At 40.8% G+C, this 25,902-nt stretch overlaps 1 protein-coding gene across 1 annotated transcript in view; it reads right to left on the minus strand.

Moving 5' to 3' along the window:
• Nucleotides 1-15,987, minus strand: part of LOC121862611 — a 37,679-nt gene extending 21,692 nt beyond the window's left edge. The window contains exons 1-6 of the mRNA XM_042360928.1: nt 15,937-15,987; nt 15,542-15,714; nt 6,586-6,764; nt 1,716-1,984; nt 1,081-1,198; nt 398-604 (exon numbers count right to left, since the gene is read on the minus strand). Coding sequence (XP_042216862.1) covers nt 398-604; nt 1,081-1,198; nt 1,716-1,984; nt 6,586-6,764; nt 15,542-15,714; nt 15,937-15,987 — 997 coding nt within the window. The remainder of the gene's footprint in view (nt 1-397; nt 605-1,080; nt 1,199-1,715; nt 1,985-6,585; nt 6,765-15,541; nt 15,715-15,936) is intronic.
• Between the last annotated feature and the right edge of the window lie 9,915 nt (nt 15,988-25,902).

Here is a 25,902-nt window from a genome sequence, read left to right on the forward strand (position 1 = left end):
AAATTGGTAAACACTGGTTTGGAAACAGAGTAGTGGATAAGTGGAACAAGTTACCAAATATCATTATTAACTCGAATACGCTGAATAGCTTCAAACATAGGTTGGATGCTTATATGAGCAATAGGGGTTGGGTATAAACGGGACTGCCCAGTATGGGTCAATAGGCCCGCTGCAGTTTCCTCCATTCTTATGTTCTTATGTACCTTGTTGGTAAAATTTCTCATAGTAGTGCATAGTGTGGGTAATTTCGTTGACATCTTCTAACATCATGAAATAGCACCTTCCCCTAATTTAGAGTGAAGAATTTACTTTAAATGTTAGAGCTGTTCATCTGTGACAAAATCTTTGTAAATATAACTTACGTAAAAGGTTATGGGTAAACACACGAGACGCTCACCGTCTTGGTCTTTCCTGAAAGTGACTCTAGTGCCGGCCAAAGTGGTGAGTGTACGCTTCTGCAGGAGACCCTCAGTGTACCAGGCGCCCCTGATGGTGTGTCTGGCCAGCAGATCCTGCCCCAGCGCCCGGTCCATCAGTAGCCCAGGCCATGAGTAACCCTTGGACGTGATGGCAGAGTCCGGCGGCGCCAGCAGAGTGTACGTGCCTGTACAAGGTAGAGGAAGTTAAATTTTGAGGGGATACGACCAGTGAACCTTCACATATATACATAACATTATGCTCAACCAGACACATCTGCCACAGATGAGTAACCCAGACAATTTCCCACTGACCCCTGATACATTCGCCATCATAAAAACGAAGCTCTTAAAGTAACGAGAGTTAGAATGCTTAGTCAGTAAGAATTTACATTAAGTTGTATCACTCCATCTTTCTTCCTGGAGATAGTTTCCAATTTGATGCTGTTTGGTCAAAACTTGAGACAATCATAAACCATACAAAATTACAAGAGAGGGCTGTTGAATTGTCTCAATATGATAAATGATTCAATCATTAAACAGTAGTTTCGTTGTAGATCGAGTAATTCGAAACAATGTTGATCAAATGAGTCCTCACCGATCCTTAGTGAGCGATAAGTTGTGTATGAAGAAGGTGGCTGTGATGATACAACCGAGTACCCACCTGACTGCATGAGGTTAGTGACACTGAGGAGTGTGTTCGCCCTGGAGTAGGAGTGTCCGCTGCCCACCAACACCGTCTGTACATCACCCAGCGGCACCTCCAACACCGACTCCACCACCTGCCGGTACCACACCACCAGGGAACTGTAGATGGTTATGTAGGCCAGGGAGAAGGTATATGGACAAGGGAGTTACCATGAGGGGAAGGGTGAAGTTTGATTAAGGAAGGTAGAAAGCTATGGGGTTAAGGGGGGCGTTTCCGTGAGTGAGGCAGATTATTACTTCATCTGTATTTACCTGTGTTCAGTTTGCTTACGATAAATATTGCCCACAACTTATGTCTAGCCTGCCCCATACCTGGTCCTCTTATACTGTCCTTGACGCACAGGTGACTGACCTCAGTCCACACGTCTATATCACTCCCTCCCTCCGGTACTACCTATATGTGTCCCTCTTCACTTTCCATGGAACAATGTGGTCCTTCTCTGAGAAAGACATTGGTACATGAATATGATAAGCATGCAGTAATTCTGATACTGAACAACAGGTGAGATACATCATTCATTCATTGCTACGACTTGAAATATTTGTCATTACATAACATGTTATGACCTGTGATGTATTGTCCGTCCTCACCTGGATGGTGCCGTGCGAAAAGGGTACGTCACCCCTTGATACGGCTGCCCCATTGACGTACACAGAGCCGTCGTAAACATTGAACCTCAGCTCGTGGCCCAGCATGGTCTTGAAGGTTGAGTCATTCATGACCTCCGGGGCTGGTCGACCTAGTAAGGGAATGAGATGGTAGCCGAGGTCATTACCGCGGGACAGCTGACGCAGCTCATTTCGAGATAATCGGGAAAACGCTGCTTCTGACGGTGCCAACAGGATGTAAGGACCTCTTTCTGAAAAGATGAACAGTCTGTCAGTGTACAGTACAAGCTCAGTTAAAAGACCACAAGTTCAAGGCTTGGTTATAACCAGTCTTGTGTGAGAGTTTGTATTATAACCTCAACGTTCTTGACTGATAACGTATTCTTAGTGAGTTCTGTAAACTCTGAGGCATCGGAGGAGGAACATTTACAAAAGAAAGCAAAAATTATATAATAGAAGAGTATAATTGTATTTCTCCTTTGTGTAAGGGTTGTAATGAGCACAATTAATAACCGTCCAGCACTACCAAAATAATTATTTCCTTAGTATAATTACATATTAGCCTAGATTTCATATTTTAATAAGTCCAAATATGCCAGGTAACTAGTGCTAGGTACTTCCCAGGCGTGTTTCATTTGTGTATCCGTTTAACCACAATTTGCTAGTAATAAGATGAATTCATGTTTCATTTTTTTATTCCTTTAGTGACTCAATGTATTACAAGAAAGAACTACTTTACGACTTGTTTGGGCCAACAGTTGGAGTAGTGATATTAATTAACTTTGCCATTGACAGTATGTCCATGATTTCAACAAAAATGAATAAGTCCTTCTAAAGTAAATGGAATTGATGATGATATTATCTTTTGGCCATCCAACGAATTTTATGATTTTAAGTTGACCGATTTTTACCAGTTAAGTTAGGTTATGTTACATTAGTTAAGTTGGGTTAGGTTAGGTTTGGTGACATTGAAATTATGTTTTTTCAAATGCCAAGTAGGTGGATGACCTATACATTCATTTTACCAAATTGATTATGAGTAGATTAAAAACATTAGTTGTGTTTTTTTTTTTACAAATTCAGACTCCGTAAAGTTCTAATGACATTTATGCAAGAGGAAAAAATTAGCACCAAATTGTATTGTTTAATACCAAAAGAAGTCATTGATGAAGATATTTAATAACAATATTTCAGGTATTACGACCTGGTCGTCGGGACGGAACACCGTCGTAAGTCGAGGAGAGACTGTAATACATTTTCATCTTTAAACTCGTTGTATCTTACCTAACTCACCTTGATGCTCCACTCAATTATGGCTAGATGTAATAAATGTAGAAATTAATCACAGGTATGACTCCCTTTACCTTTAATTGTATTTATATTACAATTCTTGGATATTCAAAGATAATGAAATTATGAATCTTCAATAAATGTGATATACGTACATTCTAATGATGACAACAGAAATATGTCAGACTTGACTAATTAACTGTAACCAGAAATTAACCTAAGTGAATTTGTCCTTAATTCAACCTTTAAAATATGAAAGACAGTATACTTTATTTTATGATAGTTAAGTCAGTTTCCAGTTAGGTTAAGTTAGGTAGGTTAGGTTAACATTTTTATATAGATCATTAAAATTTTAAAGAGCTTATAATTTTTGTTCTATGAATTTCTCCAAACAAAGGGATCAAAGTTTGGGAATCACCATAACAATTATACACTACAGTACATTAGAAAAAACAATAATTTTTTGTAGTGTGTTGCATATCAAACCAAACAAATCAGAGTTTCCTTTGGAATTTTATATTTTTATTTGTTTTTAACAGACAAAATTACCCTTAATATTTAGATGTTGGAAACTTCTAAATATTAACCCTCATAAATATAGATGTTTCAGAATTTGCAAAATTTAACTAACACAATATTAATGACTTTATTTTCACTTACAGGTAGAGACACAGCTGGCTATTCACCTTTCACCAATACTGAAGAAATAAATCTTGGTATCATTTGATTGATGGGAACTTTTCCCGGTTCCAGGGAATATTTTGGAATTTGCTTTCTAACCTAATCTCGGAACTGGTTCCCAGATTCGGACCAGAAAAATTTGGAGACTCCATAAAATCCCCAAATTACTCATAGACCAGAAAAAATGCAGTTTCTGGAATTTTCTGAACACATACCTTGGAGAAATCATAACATACTGTATCCCTTAATTATTATTTTTTTTATTTTACAATCTCCATACATACGTGGATATTACATATTAATTTATTTGTGAAATTTGTGGATGATTTTTCTTTTAAAATAATTTACTCTTGATCACCCATATATTATAACATATCCTGCTTTTAATAAAGGCTATATTCTGAAATAAGCATTATCATTGTATTCTTATCCTTATTATTGTTACAGTTTATATTAAACATTAAAAAATGCAGGATTGATTGATTTGCAATTAACATTGCAGACTGTATTGAGTATATTTTTAAACCATTTAATTATCATCTTGTTCTATGTTTAATATTATTAGTCTCTGATTAGTTAGTAGAATTTCATGACTATACCTACTGTATATGGGTTTCATGACATTTACTCACAAGATGAACCTAATCTAACCTAACATGTCTTCATTTCCATAATAGTTGAGTATATGCCTTGTAAATAAATGTCTGCACACTAACTATATGAAGGCAATATTTTTCCAAATAAAAGTCCATTTATAGAGCAGAGACTTTTCTCCGACTTCTGGTTTAGTCCATGTCTTAACATATTGTATGCATTTTTACTCTTGACATTGGGAAAGTGTTCATGTCTTGTTTTTTTGAAATGGTATTTATTGCATTACTATAATCAGGTGGAGAAAAGGAGGAAACATTATCTCAAGTGTTCATATCTTGTACATAACTGGCCTTGTATAATATGAAAGTAAAAATTTTGGTATAAAGATAATTTCCTGTTTGATAGAAAGCTAAGAGTTATGGTGATATTTTTTCAAGATTTTATCCCAATTCATCTGTACAGTGAGTTCATCACTGCCATAAAAAAATTATAATACCTAATACTGTATTTCGCTATATTCTACTGACTCTATCCACAGAACAGGCAATAATTTCTCTTTATTACACTCACCCAACCCCAAGTTCATGAAAAACTTATAACTATATTGTTAGATTTCATAAGGATAAAGAAGAAAGGAGCAGATATTACACTCAATTCCTACATTTTTATGGTTGTCACAGGCTTTATTTACCTATATTCACTGTAAATAATCGTATTTTATTCCCAGAATTGACTTATAATCCAAGAAAATAGGAAAATGAGGTGCACCTTAGCTTGGGATTCAAGTTTTTTATGCTCGTAAATCGTGTAGCAAGAGCAAACATTTCGTGCCACTCACAACGTTTTCAGGGTGCAAGCATACCAACCCCCAAGTCTTCCGGCAGGTAGTAGGTATTAGGCAGCTACCAAACAGGGAGGTACTACCGCCTGGGAAGATATTGGAAGCATAATGTGTTGTCTATGGTAGACCCTGCTGCCACATAGCATCACGAAAATTGTGACCAAGTCCCAGGTTGCTGATCTGACTTTCGGCCTCCTTTACACACAATTGCTGCGGTCCGACTAATTCCCCAAATGTACCCAAATGTAGCAAAATGTAGCCGCAATGAAGTCAAATAATGGTCCTACATGAATAAATCGGACTGCTAATCACTTCTCGACTAGTATTTGGTGTCACAAAGTCACAAAAAATTGGAAAACTTACTTTAATCTGAGTTAATAGATCGCGTGCATGTATGGAGGGAGCTAGTAATTACCCAAATGTAGCCAAATGTAGCCGCAATGAAGTCAAATGATGGTCCTACAAGCGTAAATCGGGCTGTGAATCACTTCTCGATTATTATTTGGTGTCATAGTCACAAAAAATTGGTAAACTTAATTTAATCTGAGTTGTGTTGTGTTAGGTTAGGTTAGGTTAGGTACATGCACTCGATCTATTAACTCAGATTAAATTAAGTTTACCAATTTTTTGTGACTTCGTGACACCAAATACCAGTCGAGAAGTGATTGGCAGTCCGATTTATTCATGTAGGACCATTATTTGACTTCATTGCGGCTACATTTGGGTACATTTGGGTAATTAGTAGGACCCCAATTGCAGGGCCTCAATTGTTTCTCTTAATATTGACAACACAACATACATACAGTATATTGTTTCTCACTTGATTTTTTTTAATTTTGTATTTCTTTATTATTATTATCATTATTATTATTATTATTATTATTATTATTATTATTATTATTCATTATTATTATTATTATTATTATTATTATTATTATTAATTATTATTAATTATTATTATTATTATTATTATTATTATTATTATTATTATTATTATTATTATTATTATTATTATTATTATTATTATTATTATTATTATTATTATTATTATTATTATTATTATTATTATTATTATTATATTTTCGCTCCCTAGGCCCCGATGTGGGTCAGTCGGGTACCACCATGGCCCATCTTGAATAATCACAAAATTTTCACTCCATTGTATTACGACTGCCGGGATACCACGGCATGGTGTACACCACGGCTGATCTTGCATATGGGCCGTAGACTGAACCTGTACTTAAAGTTTGTTGCTCATAGGCTGGGGATAAAAAGGTTTTATTTCGTACTTGAACTAATGTAAAAATAAAAATATTGTGAACCTTGTCTTACTGCACACATTTGTGTTTTTCTTACATAGGTTTAGTTTTAAGATGAACATCGAGGTGACACACGAGGCAAAATAGTGTACAGTACAGTATTAATCTACCTACGACTACGACTAACCTCCAGATATGAGAAAGTTTAGGAGGCCTGAAGTCTCTAGGAGGACGAGGAGGGTGGTGAGTCCCTCCCGCTGTAGGGTGGACACCACACTGTCACCTGGGCTGCTCGTCAGCTTGAACACCGTCGCAAACCTGTCTATTGACGTTAGTGGATCAAGAGGCGGGTTGTTCCTCGGCGAACTGTGCAGAGGGAGAGAACAGTGGTGGTGAGGAAGTAGCGGGACATGAGAGTCTTCTCACTGGCGTAGTCTTCTCACTGGTGTATACATACCACTCGGACCTGTTGTGGTTGTCTGAGTTTTTTTTTTTATAAATTTTACAATTTACATATATACTGTATACAAATTACATATTAACATATTTGAAAGTGAAATATTTTGATGACTTTTCTTTTAAAATACACCTGATCATCCATTACTTAAGGTGCTGTACATTCTAAAGTGAAGAAAAAAAGTTTGTGCATTGGTCGGTGTATCTCTTATTGGTGTTAATAATGACATGTCAGTCTAGTTGATTTACTGGTCAGCTCACTATGATCAATGATATCCATGAATCAGTATCACTTAAGGTCTTTGGCCAGAAAATAACCAAGTGAAGATGTCTGCATGAATAAACTGCTCATTTTGTATTGGCTGACTTCTTCCCGAGTTAATATCACAACAATAAATGACATATTGATGACGTACAACAATAGAATACACATCAATGTAATTTATTTAATGATATATTGTTGGTTAATGGGCTTATTATTTACAATATAGCCCTTTTTTTTAAGGACAAAAGTTGTCTAGATACCTGTGGTACATTTAATAAACTTGCCTATTTTGTTGTCATATATGCTGGTGTGTCGAGTTGCTTACATTACGGTAATAGTGTTCAAGAGACCTACAGTCCTTACCTTACATGAAACCTTTACCTTGTAGGGGTATCGACATATTAAAGTTGTCTAGCACTCAGGATGGAAGGAAACTCTAATGTGGTTTCCTTGTATAATATATAAGTTATATGATAGACAGTCTGGTGCTGGAGGTGCTGTGTGGTGAGGGGCTGCTTGGTAGAGACGTGCTGTGAGTAGCTTGTTGAAGGAGGTAGATGTGCAGGAGCTTCGTTAGAGAAGATGTTGCCTGTTGCTGGCCTCCTGGTTGAATGAAATGTTAACAGCGTGGAGCTTGCTGGAGGAGATGTTGCTTGTTCAGGAAAATGGGCAGAATGAGAATTGGTTGGTGAGGAAGCTCAGAGAAGGACATGCTCGCTGACGGGAGCGAGGACCGCCAGGCAGGCGGAGGAGAGGCGAGGGTCGCCAGGCAGCGGCAGAGGAGGAGGTGTTGCTTGTTCAAGAAGATTGGTCAGACTGAATCTCAAGGGAGAGACAGAGCTTATATACCCCGCAGCAGCCGCTATGAGTCATGGTGGGAAAACCCGAGAAGTAGCCGGTGAATAGTTTCGTTGCTAAGATACGGTAACATCTGGTTGGTTGCTAGGGAAGGCGGCACATTGGAATGTGATAGCAGGTGGTGGGCTGCTACGCAGTTAGTTTGTAGGGGAGACGTCCACTACAACCTTGTGGAGGTTACGTGATATGATGTGTCTAGCACTCAGGATGGATGGATGGAAACTCTAGGTGGTGGTTTTCTTATATAAAATATATTATATGAAAGACAGTCTGGTGCTGGAGATGCCGTGTGGTGAGGAGCTTGCTTGGAAGACACGTTCGGTGAGTAGCTTGTGAAGGAGGTAGATGTGCAGGAGCTTCGTTAGAGATGTTGCGTGTTGCTGTCCTCCAGGTTGAATGAGGGCCGGACAGCGAGGAGCTTGCTTGGAGGAGGTGTTGCGTGTTCGGGAACGTAGGCCAGAATGAATCTCAGTGGTCTATGTTTGTCTTCGGTACCCCCAAAATGTTCTACACTACTGAGGGTATACACAAACACTTGTTATCTTAAAAATAGGTTCTTATTCTCGTATGGGAGATATACAGAGGGACTAATAAGACAGAGCACTTTCACACCATAAGGACTGGTGGTCTCCACTCTTTGTATCACTGCGCGCTGGCATGTACAGATGATATGATATGATAATGATATATACATATGATAATTCATATACATAACATGGTGCATAATAAATGGAAATATTACATAGGATTAGTACATGTTCTGTAATACTTCACTATACATAATTAATAGAGTAATATATGAATACACAGCTTAAGGTACTACTTCGTGTCCATATTATACACCTCCCTCCCCCTATACGCTCATAGTTTCATCTTGAGCGGACCTTTTGTTTCTGAGTCGCTCGGACCTGCGGAGTACCGGGGCAGAAACACAAGGTGGGGATGGATTTACTGTAAAGACATCAACATTAGGGGACTCTACTGGGGAAGGGTCAACACTAGGCAGCTCCACAGGTCGGAGGAAATGACGGTTCCTCCACCATACTCTACCACTAGGAAGACGCACTTGGTAGTCCCTGGACCGGCCAATACCCATGACAACCCCAACCTTGTCCCAGCGGTGAGATACCGAATCTTGAAACCTGACCTGCTGGCCGATACTCAACCTGGGAAGGGGCGGGCATGACAGTCGTACCGAGCAGCGACAGCTGCGGCTCGTTCTGCTGCACGGCGGTCACATTCTTCAGTCTTGGCTTGCCATTCTTGAGAAAAAGACTTCGGGTGGGCAGGAACACAAGACCTGAGATGATGTCCATATAGATCCTGGGCTGGGGAGCGTCCGGTGAAGTTCGGGGTGTTGCGTAACTCCAACAAACCTCGATCGAAGTCCTCGCAGTCGATATTTCCTGAGGGTGACACCTTAAGGATCAGGTGTTTAACAGTCTTGACTGCGGCTTCGGCGTGTCCATTCGCCTGGGGGTAGTGGGGCAAGGTCACGACATGACGGACTCCCCAACAGTCCATGAAGTCCCGGAACTTGTGGCTGGTGAACAGGGGTCCTCCATCAGTCCTGAGGCGGAGGGGAACACCAACTTCTCTGAAGTAATGCCTGAAATTCCGGATAGTAGCAGTAGCCGTTGTATCACTACCACAGGGGACGACAACAGACCATCCAGACAATCGGTCGGCAATGACGAGGAAGGACTTCCCTGCCACTGCAAAGAAGTCGGCCGACACAGACTCGAAGGGTCTTGAAGGGTTATCGTCGTACATTAAAGGTTCCTGTTGCTGGCTGGGTTGCATAATCTGGCACGGCTCACAGGCACGGACGGTACTTGCAATGTCCGCGTCGATTCCGGGCCAAAATACAGTCTGCTTCGCCCGTCGCTTGGTGGCCTCCACTCCTCGATGGCTGTCGTGAAGGCGGGTCAAGGTACGGCGGCGTAGGGCAGCAGGAATAACTACTCGTGGACCATACAAGACGAGGTCTCCGTCACAATAGAGATCCTCGCGTATTTTCCAGTACGGGAGTAGCGATTCATGAAGGTCGTATCGGTTCGATGGAAATCCCTGAGACACACAGTCGACGAGCCGGATGTAGGAAGGGTCGGCCCGGGCTGCGGTGAGGAGATCTTCAAGGGTCTTGTCTGCATCCGGTTCTGTAGACTCTTCTGATGTGAAGACGGCCTTCAATGAAACTACTGACTTGAGGGATGCAGCAGCTGTAGAACACAACATCTCGTCCTCTGGGGTGGGGCGACTGACAGGGGCTCGGGACAGGGCATCCGGGATGCACAGCAGCTTACCCGCACGCCACACAGCCGTGAAGAGATAAGGCGAGAGCTTCTCTTTCAAACGTTGAAGGCGAGGATTCTCTACTGCGTCCAAAGAGTAGTGATTGATAATAGGTATAAGAGGGCGATGACCCGTGAAGAGAGTGAAGTGCTGAAGTCTATCAGGTAGAAGCGGCACTTCGCCATCGCCCAGACAACAGCCAACATCTCCAGCTCAATCGTGGCATATCGGGTCTCGGCGTCCGTCAGGAACCGGGATCCACACTGAATTAAGCGGAGTTGTCCACCGCCATGGTCCTGCAGAAGGGCGTAACCAACGCCGTAGAGTCTGGAGGCGTCAATCTGGAGGACGGTGGGTAGGGCTGGGTCGTAACAGGCGAGGACAGGTGGACTTAAGAGGGCCTGCTTGACTCGCTGGAAGGCCTCTTGATGATCTGGGGTCCACAGGAATGTCCTCCTGGGGCTCAGCAGGGGGCGTAACGGCTGGGCTGCGGCGGAGATGTCAGGTGAAAACTCAGCCAGCTGATTGACCAGACCCAAAAAAGAACGGAGGTCTGTCAGGTTGGCAGGGGTTGGAAAATACCTGATTCCACTTAATTTCTCCGGGTCAGCTGCGATACCTGATGCTGAGAGAGTGTACCCACAGAAGTTCACTGATGGTGCGGCGACTACAAACTTGTCAGCATTGAGAGTAATCCCGTACTTTCGACATCTGGTGAGAACTTCATATATTCGGGAGAGGTGGGCACATTAGTCTTCGTCATGGAGTAATATATGATCAACCACTTTGACATAATTCGTGACTCCTTGAAGGGCCGTGTTACCACGTTGACAGAATGCATCGCCCGTAGCGGCAAATCCCATGGGGCCTCTGCAATACTGATATCTTCCATATGGTGTGATGAATGTAGTCAAATGCTGGTCTTCTTCGGCCAACTCGATATGCCAATAACCACATAAGGCGTCCATCGTTGTAAAAAACTTCGCCTTCGGGTCCACATTTCGAACAGCTGCGAAGGGTGTGGGTGAAGGGTGGGCTGGACGGGAAACTTGCTGGTTAAGTTTTGATAGATCGGTGGTGATTCGTACTCCACCACGAGGTTTGGCGACGGGGACGAGAGGGTGGCACCAAGGTGAAGGTTCGTCTCCGGCCGGCTTGATGATTCCCTGAGCAACCATGGAGTCAAGCTCTTGTCTAACTAGCTCCTTGTAGGCGTGAGGAATCAAACGAGGGGTGTGGATGGCAAAAGGTGTGGCACCATCCTTAAGATGAATCTTCATAGATGGACCCACCATCGGCTTGAGTGGTGTGGATCCCAAAGATGTCTTCGTAACCAACACGTCAGCAAACTCCTTGAGAAGGTAAGCTCTTGCATCAGAAGGGGACGTGTTAGTAGAGATAGGGAGTTCCTTCAACCTGTTGACTTGGGTGACCTTTAAAATAGGTTTGGGGAATTCCTTGGAAATAATGGCCAACTCTTGACAATGGCCATATGATAAAAGCGGAGTCGGGATCCCATCATGAACATCAATCCGGGCTGAGCAAGACTGCTTACCAAAGGTAAGAGTAGCCCAGAAAGATCCCAAAGCTGGAGCCATCTTAGAACCATCAGCTGTCAGTTTCGTTGTCTGAGGAGGGGGCTGTAGGTTGCTCCTGGGTATTCCCAAACTTGCTAAGTGTTGTGGACCAATTACTGAGACGTCAGCACGGGTGAAGACTGGATGACAAGTTACCTTGAGAAATGACGACACTAAAGTGCTGGGGCGTCGTGTCTGTGGAACAATGTACACGACGGCAGGAACGACTGGACACAGCGTCTTGATGCTTGCCAGAAGGAGGGGGCGCGCCAGCACTTCCTGAGGATGACTTCTTGGATCCTAGGTGGTGTCCTCTCTGTGTCTTCTTACGACAACATTTGTCATAATGGCCCACACGACCACAAAGTCTGCACTGAACTTTGCTAGCAGGGCACTTGACTGTGTAAGCCCAGTGACCATGGCGGTCGCAACTTCTGCACACGTTTTGAGCAGCTGGGCACTGGGAGGCATCATGCTGTCTCATGCAGTTGTTACACAAAGCTGCTGCTGAAGGTGTAGCTGGAGGGTGAGGGGTGGGGTTACCTTGCTGCTTCTTACCCTTTCTGTAAGAAGGCACCGCCCTCACCTGGTCAGGTTGTGAACGTAAATCTGAAGTCACACACCTGGTGGCCTCGTAGGCTCGGCATTTTGTAACTACATCTTCAAGGGAGGAAGTGGGGTCAAGTGAAATGAGACGCTGAACTAGCTCTTCATCTCGAACACCCGTTAAAATAATTGTCTTGAGTTGTGTCTCTTCACAGACTTGAGAATTTCCAGGACAAACATCAACTTCCTCTGAACATCTCTTGAGTCTTACAAAAAATGCATCAAAAGATTCTCCATCAAGCTGCTTACATTGGAGGAGTTCTCTTCTTCTAAGCGCTTCGTTGTGCTGTCCGTTAACATGTTCCTGTAACTTGTCGAGAACGGCCTCAGAGTTGTCGTAGGAGGCACTTGAAGTGTGTGCTCGAGAGTAAGTTGTGTCTCTAAGGACAAGCACATATGAAGCTGTATCATCTGCTTAGGCTGTGGTAAACTTGACAGGTCAACCATTGTTGCATAGTCTTGCCAACGTCGACGCCATTCCCGAAATATCTGATAAGAAGCGTCAGACTTCAGAGAGGGAGGCGTTTGTGCTGCAGCCTTTTGAGGAATTGTTGAACCGACTCTGGGAAATGAGGTACCAGTACCTCTAGTCGTATCAGCATTAGTGGTAGCAGAGGAATCTTGTATGGTAGATCATTGTGGGGAGGCTAACAGGGAAATCAAGACTTCAAATCTGTCTTGATCCTCTCTTCTTCTCAGGTCATCCTCACTTCTACGTATATCTTCTAGTTCTCTGCGTCTTTGTTCCTCTTCGTGGCGTCGTCTTTCAGACTTTCTGTACCGAATTTCTTCCTCTTCTCTCTTTGCAACATAGTCCTGGCGTCGAGAAGTTTCCATCCACTTAATCAGTTGAAGGAGATCTGTGGACGCAGGCACCGCAGGAGAGCTTGCTCGCGACGAACGAGGAGATTCTGTGGGTGATTGGGCGTTGTCACTGTGGGGAGAGTGGGGCCTGAGTGTGGGTGAAGAGAGGTCTCCCAGACTTAAACTCATAACCCCATCGTCCAGGGTATCATTTTGATCCCTGTGAGACATGCCGACAGCTTCTGTACTCTATCTGTGCAAAGACCGGGTCAACCCCTCGTAATCTATGCACAGAATAGGTTCTTATTCTCGTACCGGAGATATACAGAGGGACTAATAAGACAGAGCAAGTGGATATCTTTTTTTTTTTTTTTTTTAGGAATATTACCTACGCGGACCTTAAGATAAAATGCTGGTCCACCCAATCTCAGTGGAGAGAATGCGAGCTTATATACACAGCAGCCGGAAGCAAACCCGTGGGAACTCGCCGGTTTCCTTGACTCCGTTGCTAGGCTAGACGTAGCAAGTGGCGATCCCTCCCCTCCCCCCAATGTTGCTAGGATATGGTAGCAGCTGGTGACGCCCCCCTGGGCAGCTTGTTTGGTTGCTAGGATACTGTCACATTGGAATGCGGATGTAGTTTGTAGAGATTCAGAGATCCACTACAACCTGGAGAGATTCAGAGATCCACTACAACCTTACATGAAGCCCTTACCTTACATGAAACCCTTACCTTACATGAAGCCTTTACCTTACATAATGAACTATTACCTTGAATGAAGCTCTTACCTTACATGAAATCCTTACCTTACATGAAGCCCTTATACCTTACATGATGCCCTTACCTTATATGAAACCCTTACCTTACATGAAACCCTTACCTTACATGAAGCCCTTACCTTACAATACTTGAATCCCTTACAATACATGAAACCCTTACCTTACATGAAGCCTTTACCTTACATAATGAACTTATACCTTGAATGAAGCTCTTACCTTACATGAAATCCTTACCTTACATGAAGCCCTTATACCTTACATGATGCCCTACACCTTACATGATGCCCTTACCTTACATGAAACCCTTACCTTACATGAAACCCTTACCTTACATGAAGCCCTTACCTTACAATACTTGAAGCCCTTACCTTACATGAAACCCTTACCTTACATGCAGCCCTTACCTTACATAAAGCCCTTACCTTACAATACATGAAGCCCTTACAATACATGAAACCCTTACCTTAAATAAAGTCCTTACCTTACAATATATGAAGCCCTTACCTTACAATACATGAAGCCTCTACCTTACATGAAGCCCTTACCTTACATGTAGCCCTTACCTGACATGAAGCCCTTACTTTACATGAAGCCCTCACCTTACATTATACATTAAGCCCTCACATAACATAAAACCCTTACCTTGCATGAAGCCCTTACCTTACATGAAGCCCTTACCTTACATGAAGCCCTTACCTTAAATGAAGCCCTTACCTTACATAAAGCCCTTACCTTACAATACATGAAACCCTTATCTTAAATGAAATCCTTACCTTGCATGAAGCCCTTACCTTACAATACATGAAGCCCTTACCTTACATGAAGCCCTTACCTTACATGTAGCCCTTACCTGACATGAATCCCTTACTGTACATGAAGCCCTCACCTTAAATGAAGCCCTTACCTTACATAAAGCCCTTACCTTACAATACATGAAGCCCTTACCTTACAACATTAGGCCCTTACCTTGCATGAAGCCCTTACCTTGCATGAAGCCCTTACCTTGCATGAAGCCCTTACCTTGCATGAAGCCTTACCTACAATACATGAAGCCCTCACCTTACATGAAACCCTTACCTTACATGAAACCCTTCCCTTACATGAAGCCCTTACCTTACATGAAGCCCTCACCTTACATGAAACCCTTCCCTTACATGAAGCCCTTACCTTACAATACATGAAGCCCTTACAATACATGAAACCCTTCCCTTACATGAAGCCCTTATACTTTACATGAAACCCTTCCCTTACATGAAGCCCTTATACTTTACATGAAGCCCTTCCCTTACATGAAGCCCTTATACTTTACATGAAACCCTTACCTTACATGAAACCCTCACCTTACATGAAGCCCTTCCCTTACATAAAGCCCTTACCATACATGAAGCCGTTACCTTATATGAAGCCCTTACCTTACATGAAGCTCTTTCCTTACATGAAACCTTTACCTTATATGAAGCTCTTACTTTACATGAAGCCCTTACCATACAGGAAGCTCTTACCTAACATGGCGGGGTGAGCCAGGACTCTGTGACGCACTGAAGCAGTTATCAGGATAAGTCTCTAATTTGAAACCTCTGGGCAAGGTCAGGTCGCCGCCACCACTTCTCAGGACAGGGTCGATGTCACCTAGACCCCTGAGCCCCGGGAACCGTAACTGACGCCTCGCACGTTTCTGAGGGAAGGGAAGAGGGGCAAAAGATGTTAGGCTATATATATTGTAGTCAGTGTCAGCATCAGTCATATGTGTGAGTTTCAGCGAATTTCGATAAGCGGTGATCAAATTATACCCTTGAGAACATTTTGACTTCAGAGCCCCTTGGAGGCCAAACTATACATTGGAACACAACCTACTCATACAGTATTGCAGAGGTTCCCAATTACTTTTGGCCATTACCCCAATTTTTCCAAAATCATTCTTAGCAACAAGCTCATTCCCCCTCAACATTTTGTTATTATTAGTTACACGCTAATGTGCAATAAATATAACTTTATTAGGTTGGACTTTCCTTTATTTTATAGAACAATAATGACATAAATGCAGTAATTACAATTACTCTTTCTGTTGGAAATAAATCAATTATTAATTTCAGGAGTGCAATGACACCTTCACTGCAATTGAAATAAATAAAACAATAATTGTAAAGTACAATAAGTACAAATACTCTCTGAAATAAATAAATCAAATAATAATAGCAGGCCTACAGTGAACCCAAGCTCCAGAAAAGCGTCGGAATACACACTCTTTCTTGAGGACATCTGTAAAAAGAAGTACAGACTTACAGACAGACAAACATATGATGGAGAGAGGGAAAAATAAAAGGGAAATAAAATAACACATACGAATATATGTTCAAATTTCATCACAACAAACATAATAAATTCGCTTGTACAAATCAGAACATAACTTCTATGCTCGCACATAAAATTCAACCCACTTTCCCAATTATTCATCTACAGATATATGAACAAGGTAACAGTCAGAGACGAATTATAAAACAAACGAGAATACTGACCTATACAGAAAGGAGCGAGGGAAAACATGCGAGAGAGAGAGAGAGAGAGAGAGAGAGAGAGAGAGAGGAAAATAATGAAATACAAGAGCAAAATGCGATTATATGTATATTGGTTTATTCTGAACTATAAATGGAATGAGACAAAAGTACAGTAAAAGCAACAGAAAAGTTACTTCTTGAGTAAATATAGAATTACGTAAAATATCGTCAAATAAAAGCCAAATTTACCTTTTTTGCTCAAAAATGCCAGAGACTTTCATGTACGTCCGTCTTCCACTGACTTCTGACAAGTTATGAAAAAAAAAACGTTACGTTTCTCTATTTCTTGCCCCGCCCTCCGTCATACCACCCCACCCCCTCCCTTCTCTGAGGCGACGAAAATTGCTAGAATGTATGAACCATGGGACTACTGAGTCTAAATGGATCCAAACTACAGCTACACATATGAAGATGTTTGGACTAGACCACCTGTACAAAGTTGAGACACAACAGCGCTTCCTGCCACCCTGGCGGACAGTTCCCTTCGATATCACAATACCGACGTATCCGCCTAAAAAATTAATTATACAAAGCATTTATTTCCAACACACTGCCAAATTGAGAGCTCTTGAACACATACACACTCTACAGACTGATGATAATATCACACAGACCATCTACACTGATGGATCTCTTAACACCGCCTGTGGGAGGGCTGGAAGTGCCATACTCACAGCTATTAAATTCATTGAAACCACTGTTACTGACAGTCTCATCATCACTGACTCTCTATCCTCACTACTTGCCCTTGGCACCCTCGACTCAGGTTGTCACGCTCTTGTCTCTGAAGCCAGACACAAATATGCGTGCCTTGTTGACCGGGGTGTCAAGGTCAAACTGTTGTGGATCCCCTCTCACATAGGCCTCATAAAACATGACAGAGTTGATGCCCTCGCCAAACTCGCGTCTAACAGAGACACCGTTGAATGCAATTTGGGTCTGTCAAAAAGAACCCTTAAAACTGTAATTAGGAAAGAACTTATTGATGAGTTTGACGCAAGTAGATAAGTGCAAACAGGCACTAGTCGATCCATAGGTTACCATGATGAGATGTATCAAGTGAAACATGTATGTGGAGCAAGTAATAAGATCACTAGATTACAAGATGTTGTAACCGCTAGATTAAGGTTAGGATATAAGTACCTTTGGCAGTATGTTCCTCAAGCAGATGTAAACAAGACTAAATGTAAAGTGTGTGGCCATACATATGGCCACACACTTGAACACTACGTCCTCGACTGTGTGAAGATAGAACCTTTTAGGGACAGGCCCAAGCACACTGTGTGTGAAATGGCACAACACTTCATCTCTAATGGCAAGATAGCCGACATATTAAGATTGTATCCACTTTTTGCACTTAGTAACTATATCAATTCTCATGTACAGAACCAAATACGCAATGTGCTTGAATACCTCTCACGTAAATGTGAATAACAAAGTGTGAGGCCAGACATACTGCCTCACACGCCTGTACTCACGCATTTGTGAATAAGTTACCCTTTATGTATAGAACTAAACAAATAATGTAAATGAAATACTGTGTAACATTCAGTGCCATAATATCCTAACAACGGGGGTTAATTATTATGACCCTTTGTAAACTCTACTCTGTAATCCTTTTGCGCTACCGCTCACAGGATGAGTGTGGGGTGCACAATAAAGTAGCCGCTGTAAGCGGCAAAATCAAAAATCAATCTGAGGCGACGGATTGGCGGTGAGTGATACTGGACATACGCGGAGATTTAAATCATTGTTAATAATGATACATTTGAATATTTGTGTGTCTGTATTTAATGTTTTTCCTTTCACCTAAACTTTCCTAAAGGCTGTCGTTACCCCCGTTGAATGCGAAATTACCCCCAGTGGGGTAATTTACCCCTATTTGGGAATCGCTGCCTGAGTATTGGGAACTGCCTGACACGATACAATATTTCAAGTAAAAGGCGTAATGCATCGAACAAATCCAGAGTTAAATGTTGAATATAATATCAAGTACTGTAAATGTGTACCAGATTTGAAGACGATTCATGATAATTATAGGAGAAAATATTTAAATTTTTATCCGAGCTCGTTTTTCTGTATTATATTTACCGAAGTTACATAATCTCTCCCCTAGATGGCTATGTGTTTGTTTAAAGCTAACCAAAATGGCGGCCGCCTATCTTACTGTGTGCGAAACATGAGGCTTTAATACCGGGGAAAACCCATTGAGAAAGATGCCTTAGGCGCACAATGTTGGTGATCTAGTAGACAAATTTAATTATTAGTAAATGAAAAGCAATGCAATATTGAGGATTTTGATAAGAATTTCAATTTATTAATTTTATTATTTTTTCTTAGTTGAAGATTTTATATATATATATATATATATATATATATATATATATATATATATATATATATATATATATATATATATATATATATATATATATATATGTTGATAACCACAAGGAAAGAAGAAAACACGAAGTTCTCAAGCGCTTTCGTGTAATTCACGTCTTCAGGGGTGAGTACAGTGAATCTCTCCTCTTAACAACTTGACAATGATACCTTGTGTGCCCTCGGCTATGGTTTAAATTTTGATGGTTCTAACAAGGGAGTCGACAGTGTTGACATAGCCAGAGCATTTTGCAATTTGGAGAAATTCAGTAAATTGACAAGTGAAGAAGTGAACATGTGTAAAGGTGTTGTGTATGCATCTATGTCCAAGCCTTGTGTTCGAAACTGTCCAGAAAGATTCACCAAAGCAATCCAAGCCCTTAAGAAAAATAAGGTTCTACATGTCACTAAAGCAGATAAAGCCAACAAAGTAGTGGTTTTAAACAAAGATGATTATATTTCTAAAATAAATGACCTTTTATGTGATGCTGCAACATATTCTAACCTCATAAATAATCCTCTCAACACAGTTAACGCCCAGTTCAACAAAAAACTTAAGTCTCTATTGAGAGGCAAAGCTACCACCTCACTCTCAAGATTGGAACTCTTATAATGCTCTTTAAGAAATCTTGAACCTAGCGAAAGAGCCTCCCGGAGGGCATTCCAGCGGGCTCCAAAGAATTAAGGAATTCTGCATGGTACTGGACTTCTTGGTCCTGGTCGATTACTGTATCAACAGATTTGAATGAGATCTCACGGCCTGGAAGCTGTCTGAGTAGAGTCATGTTGATTTCAGCCACTGTTTCATTCTTTGGTGCCAGAATTGCGCGTTCACGCAGCCACTTGTGATCCTTGTAGTGGTGGATAATGTTTGGGTAGACCATGTTAGAGAGCTCAGTTGAGGACTTTACAACATTTCCACATCCTTTTCAACCTCTGTGTGGTTTAACGGGTCGGGTCGGGTTGGGTGTGTCGGATCGGGTTGGTTGGGTTTTTTTTGAGATCCCCACATGACATTTGCTATCCATACCAAGTTTGGTCCGGGCGGCTCATTCGCTAGGCCACGGTAGGACGCCACCCTCTGGGAGGCTTCACATTGTCTCACTGTTCAGTCCCTAAAAACTTCTTCTTCCATCAATAGTTCATTAACGGTGTATGTAAGTTCCACTACAGCGGTACAGCAAAGTATATTTTTTTAGCATTAAACTGTTATTATTTTATTGTCTAATCATCACTACATATAACACCACCCATCATCACTACATATAACATCATCCATCATCACTACATATAATAACATCCATCATCACTACATATAACACAACACCATCCATCATCACTACATATAACACCACCCAACATCACTACATATAACAACATCCATCATCACTACATATAACATCATCCATCATCACTACATATAACACCATCCATCATCACTACATATAACACCATCCATCATTACTACAGATCGGTAAAGTAGTTTCCGAGAATCTCGTGCGGAGACTTTACAACATTTCCACATCTTTTTCAACCTCTGTGTGGTTCAACTGGTCGAGTTGGGTTGGGTGTGTCGGATGGGGTTGGTTGGAGTTTTTTTGAGATCCCCACATGACACTTGCTATCCATGCCAATTTTGCTCTGAGCGGCTCATTCGCTAGGCCACGGTAGGACGCCACCCTCTGGGAGGCTCCACATTGTCTCACTGTTCAGTCCTCAAAACTTCTTCTTCCATCATTAGTTCATTAACGGTGTATGTAAGTTCCACTACAACGGTACAGCAAAGTATATGTAACTCCAACCATCATCACTACATATAACATCATCCATCATCACTACATATAACATCATCCATCATCACTACATATAACATCATCCATCATCACCACATATAACATCATCCATCTTCACTACATATAACACCATCCATCATCACTACATATAACACCATCCATCATCACTACATATAACACCACCCATCATCACTACAGATCGGTAAAGTAGTTTCCGAGATTCTCGTGCGGACACACAAACACACATACTTCTTTGTTTTATATATATATATATATATATATATATATATATATATATATATATATATATATATATATATATATATCTATATATATATCTTGATAAAATCACACGGGAAAAACAGATATTTCCCTTATCCACGTTTTCATTGTGGATCTACATAAATATATATATATATATATATATATATATATATATATATATATATATATATATATATATATATATATATATATATATATATATATATATATATATATATATATATATATATACACTGTATATATATATATATATTTTTTTTTGAGGGGGGCATGAATCTTCAAATTATTTAATTTTATTTCTCTCACCCCAATTTCTAATACTTATTGAAAAATCTTCGAAAAAATAAAACAAAAATGTTTGGCCCAAGGGAATTCATTACAACATATCATTGGTACATGTAACAATAGATGCAGAAAACTAATGTCTTGGAAATACAGGTTTGTCTAGAATTAATAGCTTGCATCATTATCCACGCCCATGTGTACACCCACAGATTCATGCATTATTATAATCCACGCCCATGTATACACCCTGAGTCATGCATCATCATCCACGCCCGTGGCACGTGTATACACGCTCAGCCACTCATCGTCATCCACGCCCGTGTGTACACCATCACGTTCTTGTCTGCACGTGAGTGATTTAAGCAGCTTGTATGTATGTATGTATGTATGTATGTATGTATGTATGTATGTATGTATGTGTGTATGTATGTATGCATGTATAGGTGTTTGCATGTGTGTGTTTATCCTGTATACCCTCAACTAGCTAGTTGAGGTTGCATCACAAATAACATCTGCAATAATTATGATCTTGAGAATACCAGCCCTACTGAAGGTGCCTGTTGATTATGAACTTAGAAGATCAGAGTTCAAGGTCGGGAATATGTTGCCAGTATGTGACTCTCATACTTCTATAACATTGTTGTCGGCCGCACGACACATTTTTTTATCTCGGCTTATTACCTGGAAGTGAAAGGTTATGTTCTACTAGTACAAACTGTTGGTTCACCTTTACCAAGTGTAAAGGAGGATATAGCCTATAGCATCATGGTTAACGTTTTGTGTCCATTTATATTTTAATCGGACAGACTTCAGTGTTACGATTAAATAGTCACCTGGCTCCATGTGTACAATTTAATTATCGAATGCGGTACTTTCGTCACCCTCCTGAAAATTAAATTGTTTTCATGAGATCTTGTTGGGACGGGGATATAGTTTCAAATAATTGTACGAGATTTTGGTAAATTAATATTCAGTACCACCGTTTGATTATATCTAGTCTATTCTTAAAGTTGCTCATCAAACGTACCGGGAGGGGGTTATTTAAAAATATTTTGTTCTTATTTATATCTCAACCGACGAAATCTGAAGAACTTAACTGAACTCAAATTATCACGGATACCAAATTATATACCACGATTTTGACTTAGTTCTGCCTAAATTCTGAATTCCATACGATGAACGGGTGATTTTATTTTAAACTTTGAAAAACTCAATAATTAGGCTGATCAGAGCTGAGCCAGGCTGTGCAGCGTATCCTCGATTGCCTGAAAGGGAAGCGGTCCTATCCAGGTGACAGAAGACTGTTACTGTCTATATTACGGTAGTTGCATCTGAGGAAAGACTCTGGATTTTGAATATTTCCTGCTTTTTCTAGGCTTGCATCCCTGAGAGTTAAATAATACTATTTATGGCTGTTTTAAGTATAGTACATTTACGATAATTTTACCAAAATTTATAACACTGTTGCATCTGTTTCTTTCAGACACGTCAAACAAATGAATAAATGCAATATAACATAACTCTTACTTAAAAATCATGTAAATAACAAAAACACTAAACACACAGTTATTTTAAAAGTTAACCAGTATACACCCAGCAAGTGTATTGTAGTGAGTGATGGCATCTCTAGTCCTAGTGGTAGAGTGTTACATTGTACTGTACACGCTTTTTTCTTTTACATGCATTCTAATTGTCACCTTTATTTACTTTATTTACGCTCAGCCATATCACTTGTACTTGCCGTAGTGATGAAGAAGTGAGCACTGCACATTGCTGTAACACAGAAAAGTCACCGCATGATAATGAATAATGTTTTTTTTTCATGTTATTGGAATGGATGTGTGTGCGTACAGTACACGTAAACAGTACCGAGGGAGCTGGCCAGGTGAACATGTGAAAACGAGCAGATTTTTAATAACTGTAGGTGCAAAAATAGTCATACACCTAACAAGTTAATTTAACTAAAGCACAAGAGTAATGCTTAAAATAGAAGCAAACTTATATTCAACTTAGATACAAATATTTAGGACTAGACAAAGAGTTTGCCAAAGTATTGTATTTTATAATTGTTACAACTGAGTCATTATGTACTTTAATACTATATATGAGCGTTCATGTTTTGGGTATTCTAACTGTTTTTGTGATGAGTCGACCGAATGCATACAGCACTTGCTTCCTGTGCTAAGGATCACAGGTTAGTGTCCGGGTCACTCGGGACATCTCTAGCACATTTAGCTGTGTGTGGGTACCTAACTTTACAGTTGGGGAATTAAACGCGATCGAGTGTAGTACCAACCACACTATCACCTTGTGCTCCAGAGGCTTAGCATTTACTATACAGTATATCTGCACTACCCTTAATCCTTTATAGGACAAGGGTTTCTCTCACCCGAATAAAATAGTTTGGCGTTAATCTGAATAAAATGCCCAAGTGCGTTGCTGGCCTGCAACTGGTTACTGGACCGTAAGACCTAAGGAAACAGTTTCATTTTTTTTCACTTATTTTGTGGAATTGTACACCCATTTCCCTTGTTATTTTTTCGTCATTAGTATATCGGGTGTTACAGCTTGGTTTTTTGAGATTCTCTTTTAATAATACAGTTGTGATCAGTAATGTTATAAAATGTCCTGATGTGTTTGGACAGACTCCAAATTGATCCAGAGATATCAATATAAATGAATGAAATTGAAAGTGGGACTTAATAGGCATTACAGTACTGCCCTTTAGGACAGTGTGGATATAACGCACTGTATTCTACGCCTCTCTGTACACACGGAGGCTTCATGACTGGCACTGCACTTAATTGCTTCCCATAAATAGATTGGTTTGATTTTAAGATAAATCGAAATGTTAAAAAAAAATCTTTAGATTACACCGTAAAATACTACCACCACTTTTTTCTATCGTGGGGGCTTTGATTTACCCTTCTTCATCTTGCTGAGTTTTCCCTCCCCCAATTTGCTTTATATTGCCCACTGCTTCATTGCCCTACAGCAAACAGATAATAAACATCACTCAGATGTATTGTCAGTAGTTCTTCTCTTTTAGTAATTTTGTCAAGATGACCAGGATGAAATGGGAAGCACTTACACCAAGACGTAGAAAAATGCTCTTATGATTACAAACACAAGCTTAAATGAACATACGCATATACATAAACAAATAATTAAACACATAAAACACACACACACACACACACACACACACACACACGAGAGAGAGAGAGATTACAGTATCCAACTAGGACAGGACAGGTAGGCTGGTGGGAGTGTGTACACTTCCAGGTCACTTCGTTCAGAGCCTCATGACAGGTGGTGTGATAGATAGACAGTAATTGAGCCTCTCACCTCACCACTCGGACATTTTCCTCCTACTTATGAGAAGGGAGGTAAAAGTTGTTTGGGATAATATTTTCCATGCATAGATGAACGAGCTTGGAAAGGTTGTAGATCTAGTGATTACATCACCATGTTCACCTCGTCCCCGTGTGTTTGTTAGTCGTGGAGGCACAACTGTGAGCAAGATGAGAGGCAAGGCCCCCTCTTGACGCCAAGTGGACCAGTCTTTGTTCGTGTGGTCTCGCGGCCTTCCTCATATTTACACACTGCAAGATCCTTTCATTTGCGGGTTTTAGTACTGGTTTCCAGGCTTCGTGAAACTGCTAGCTTGCAAAACCTATGACCTCTACTCGAGTACACTGGCACACACGGCGGGGTCTTAAGACAGTCTTGATCTTTTTCAGGTGTTAATAATGCTGTTAGAGACTATTGGTGTGAAAATATATACCTGAGGTGCCAAGGAGCCTTTAACGCACTTAAGGGAACAATGCTGAAGTCAAAAGGCAAGAATGAGGAGAATAATTTTCCAGGTAGACGGTCGACTTTGCAACACTATAACTCATTTCTAATGTTAATAGTAATCGAAACCGTCTCGACCTTTATTATTTTGTCCATATGTGTGCATGTGTGTTGACACACACACACATACACACATACTACTACTACTACTTTTTTTTTTTAATATGGCCTCCAGCCTCCCCCAATAGCCATACCTTCGCCACCATTTTATTATCTTAATATTAAATATCCTAATACATAAGTAGCTATCCTAGCTGTGTTGGGTTAGTTGAGCTGCAGATCTTTATGGCATTCAGTGACTGTAGCCTCATAGTCAATATCTGCAACTGTTGTCGGCTTTGGGGTCGATGCTCTCGTTCCCCTGAGGCAGAGCAAAGCCGACCGAAGGAGAGAGAAGGACAGTCGACATCTTATCCAGGCTGTAACATAACTTCTGGGCTGCTGCTTCTATTCGGATATCACCTCCGCGAGTCTGGCGTAGAAGCATCTTGCACTTGGTCCCATCCCACCAGAGGTTGTGAACACTAGAGGAGTGAAGCTGCCTTGATCAACGTTCTGAATTCTCTGCCTGTATGCCCTTATCTTGTCGTTATCGTTCCTCCTGTGTGCAGCATCGAGAGCTAAATTACGGTGACATGCGGCCATGGGATAAAAAATCCTGATGTCGAAGAAGGCTCGCTGTCCCCGTGTCCAGAATCTTCGAGA

Source organism: Homarus americanus, unplaced genomic scaffold (genome assembly GCF_018991925.1).
Source record: "Homarus americanus isolate GMGI-L3 unplaced genomic scaffold, GMGI_Hamer_2.0 scaffold31037, whole genome shotgun sequence".
Lineage (NCBI taxonomy): Eukaryota > Metazoa > Arthropoda > Malacostraca > Decapoda > Nephropidae > Homarus > Homarus americanus.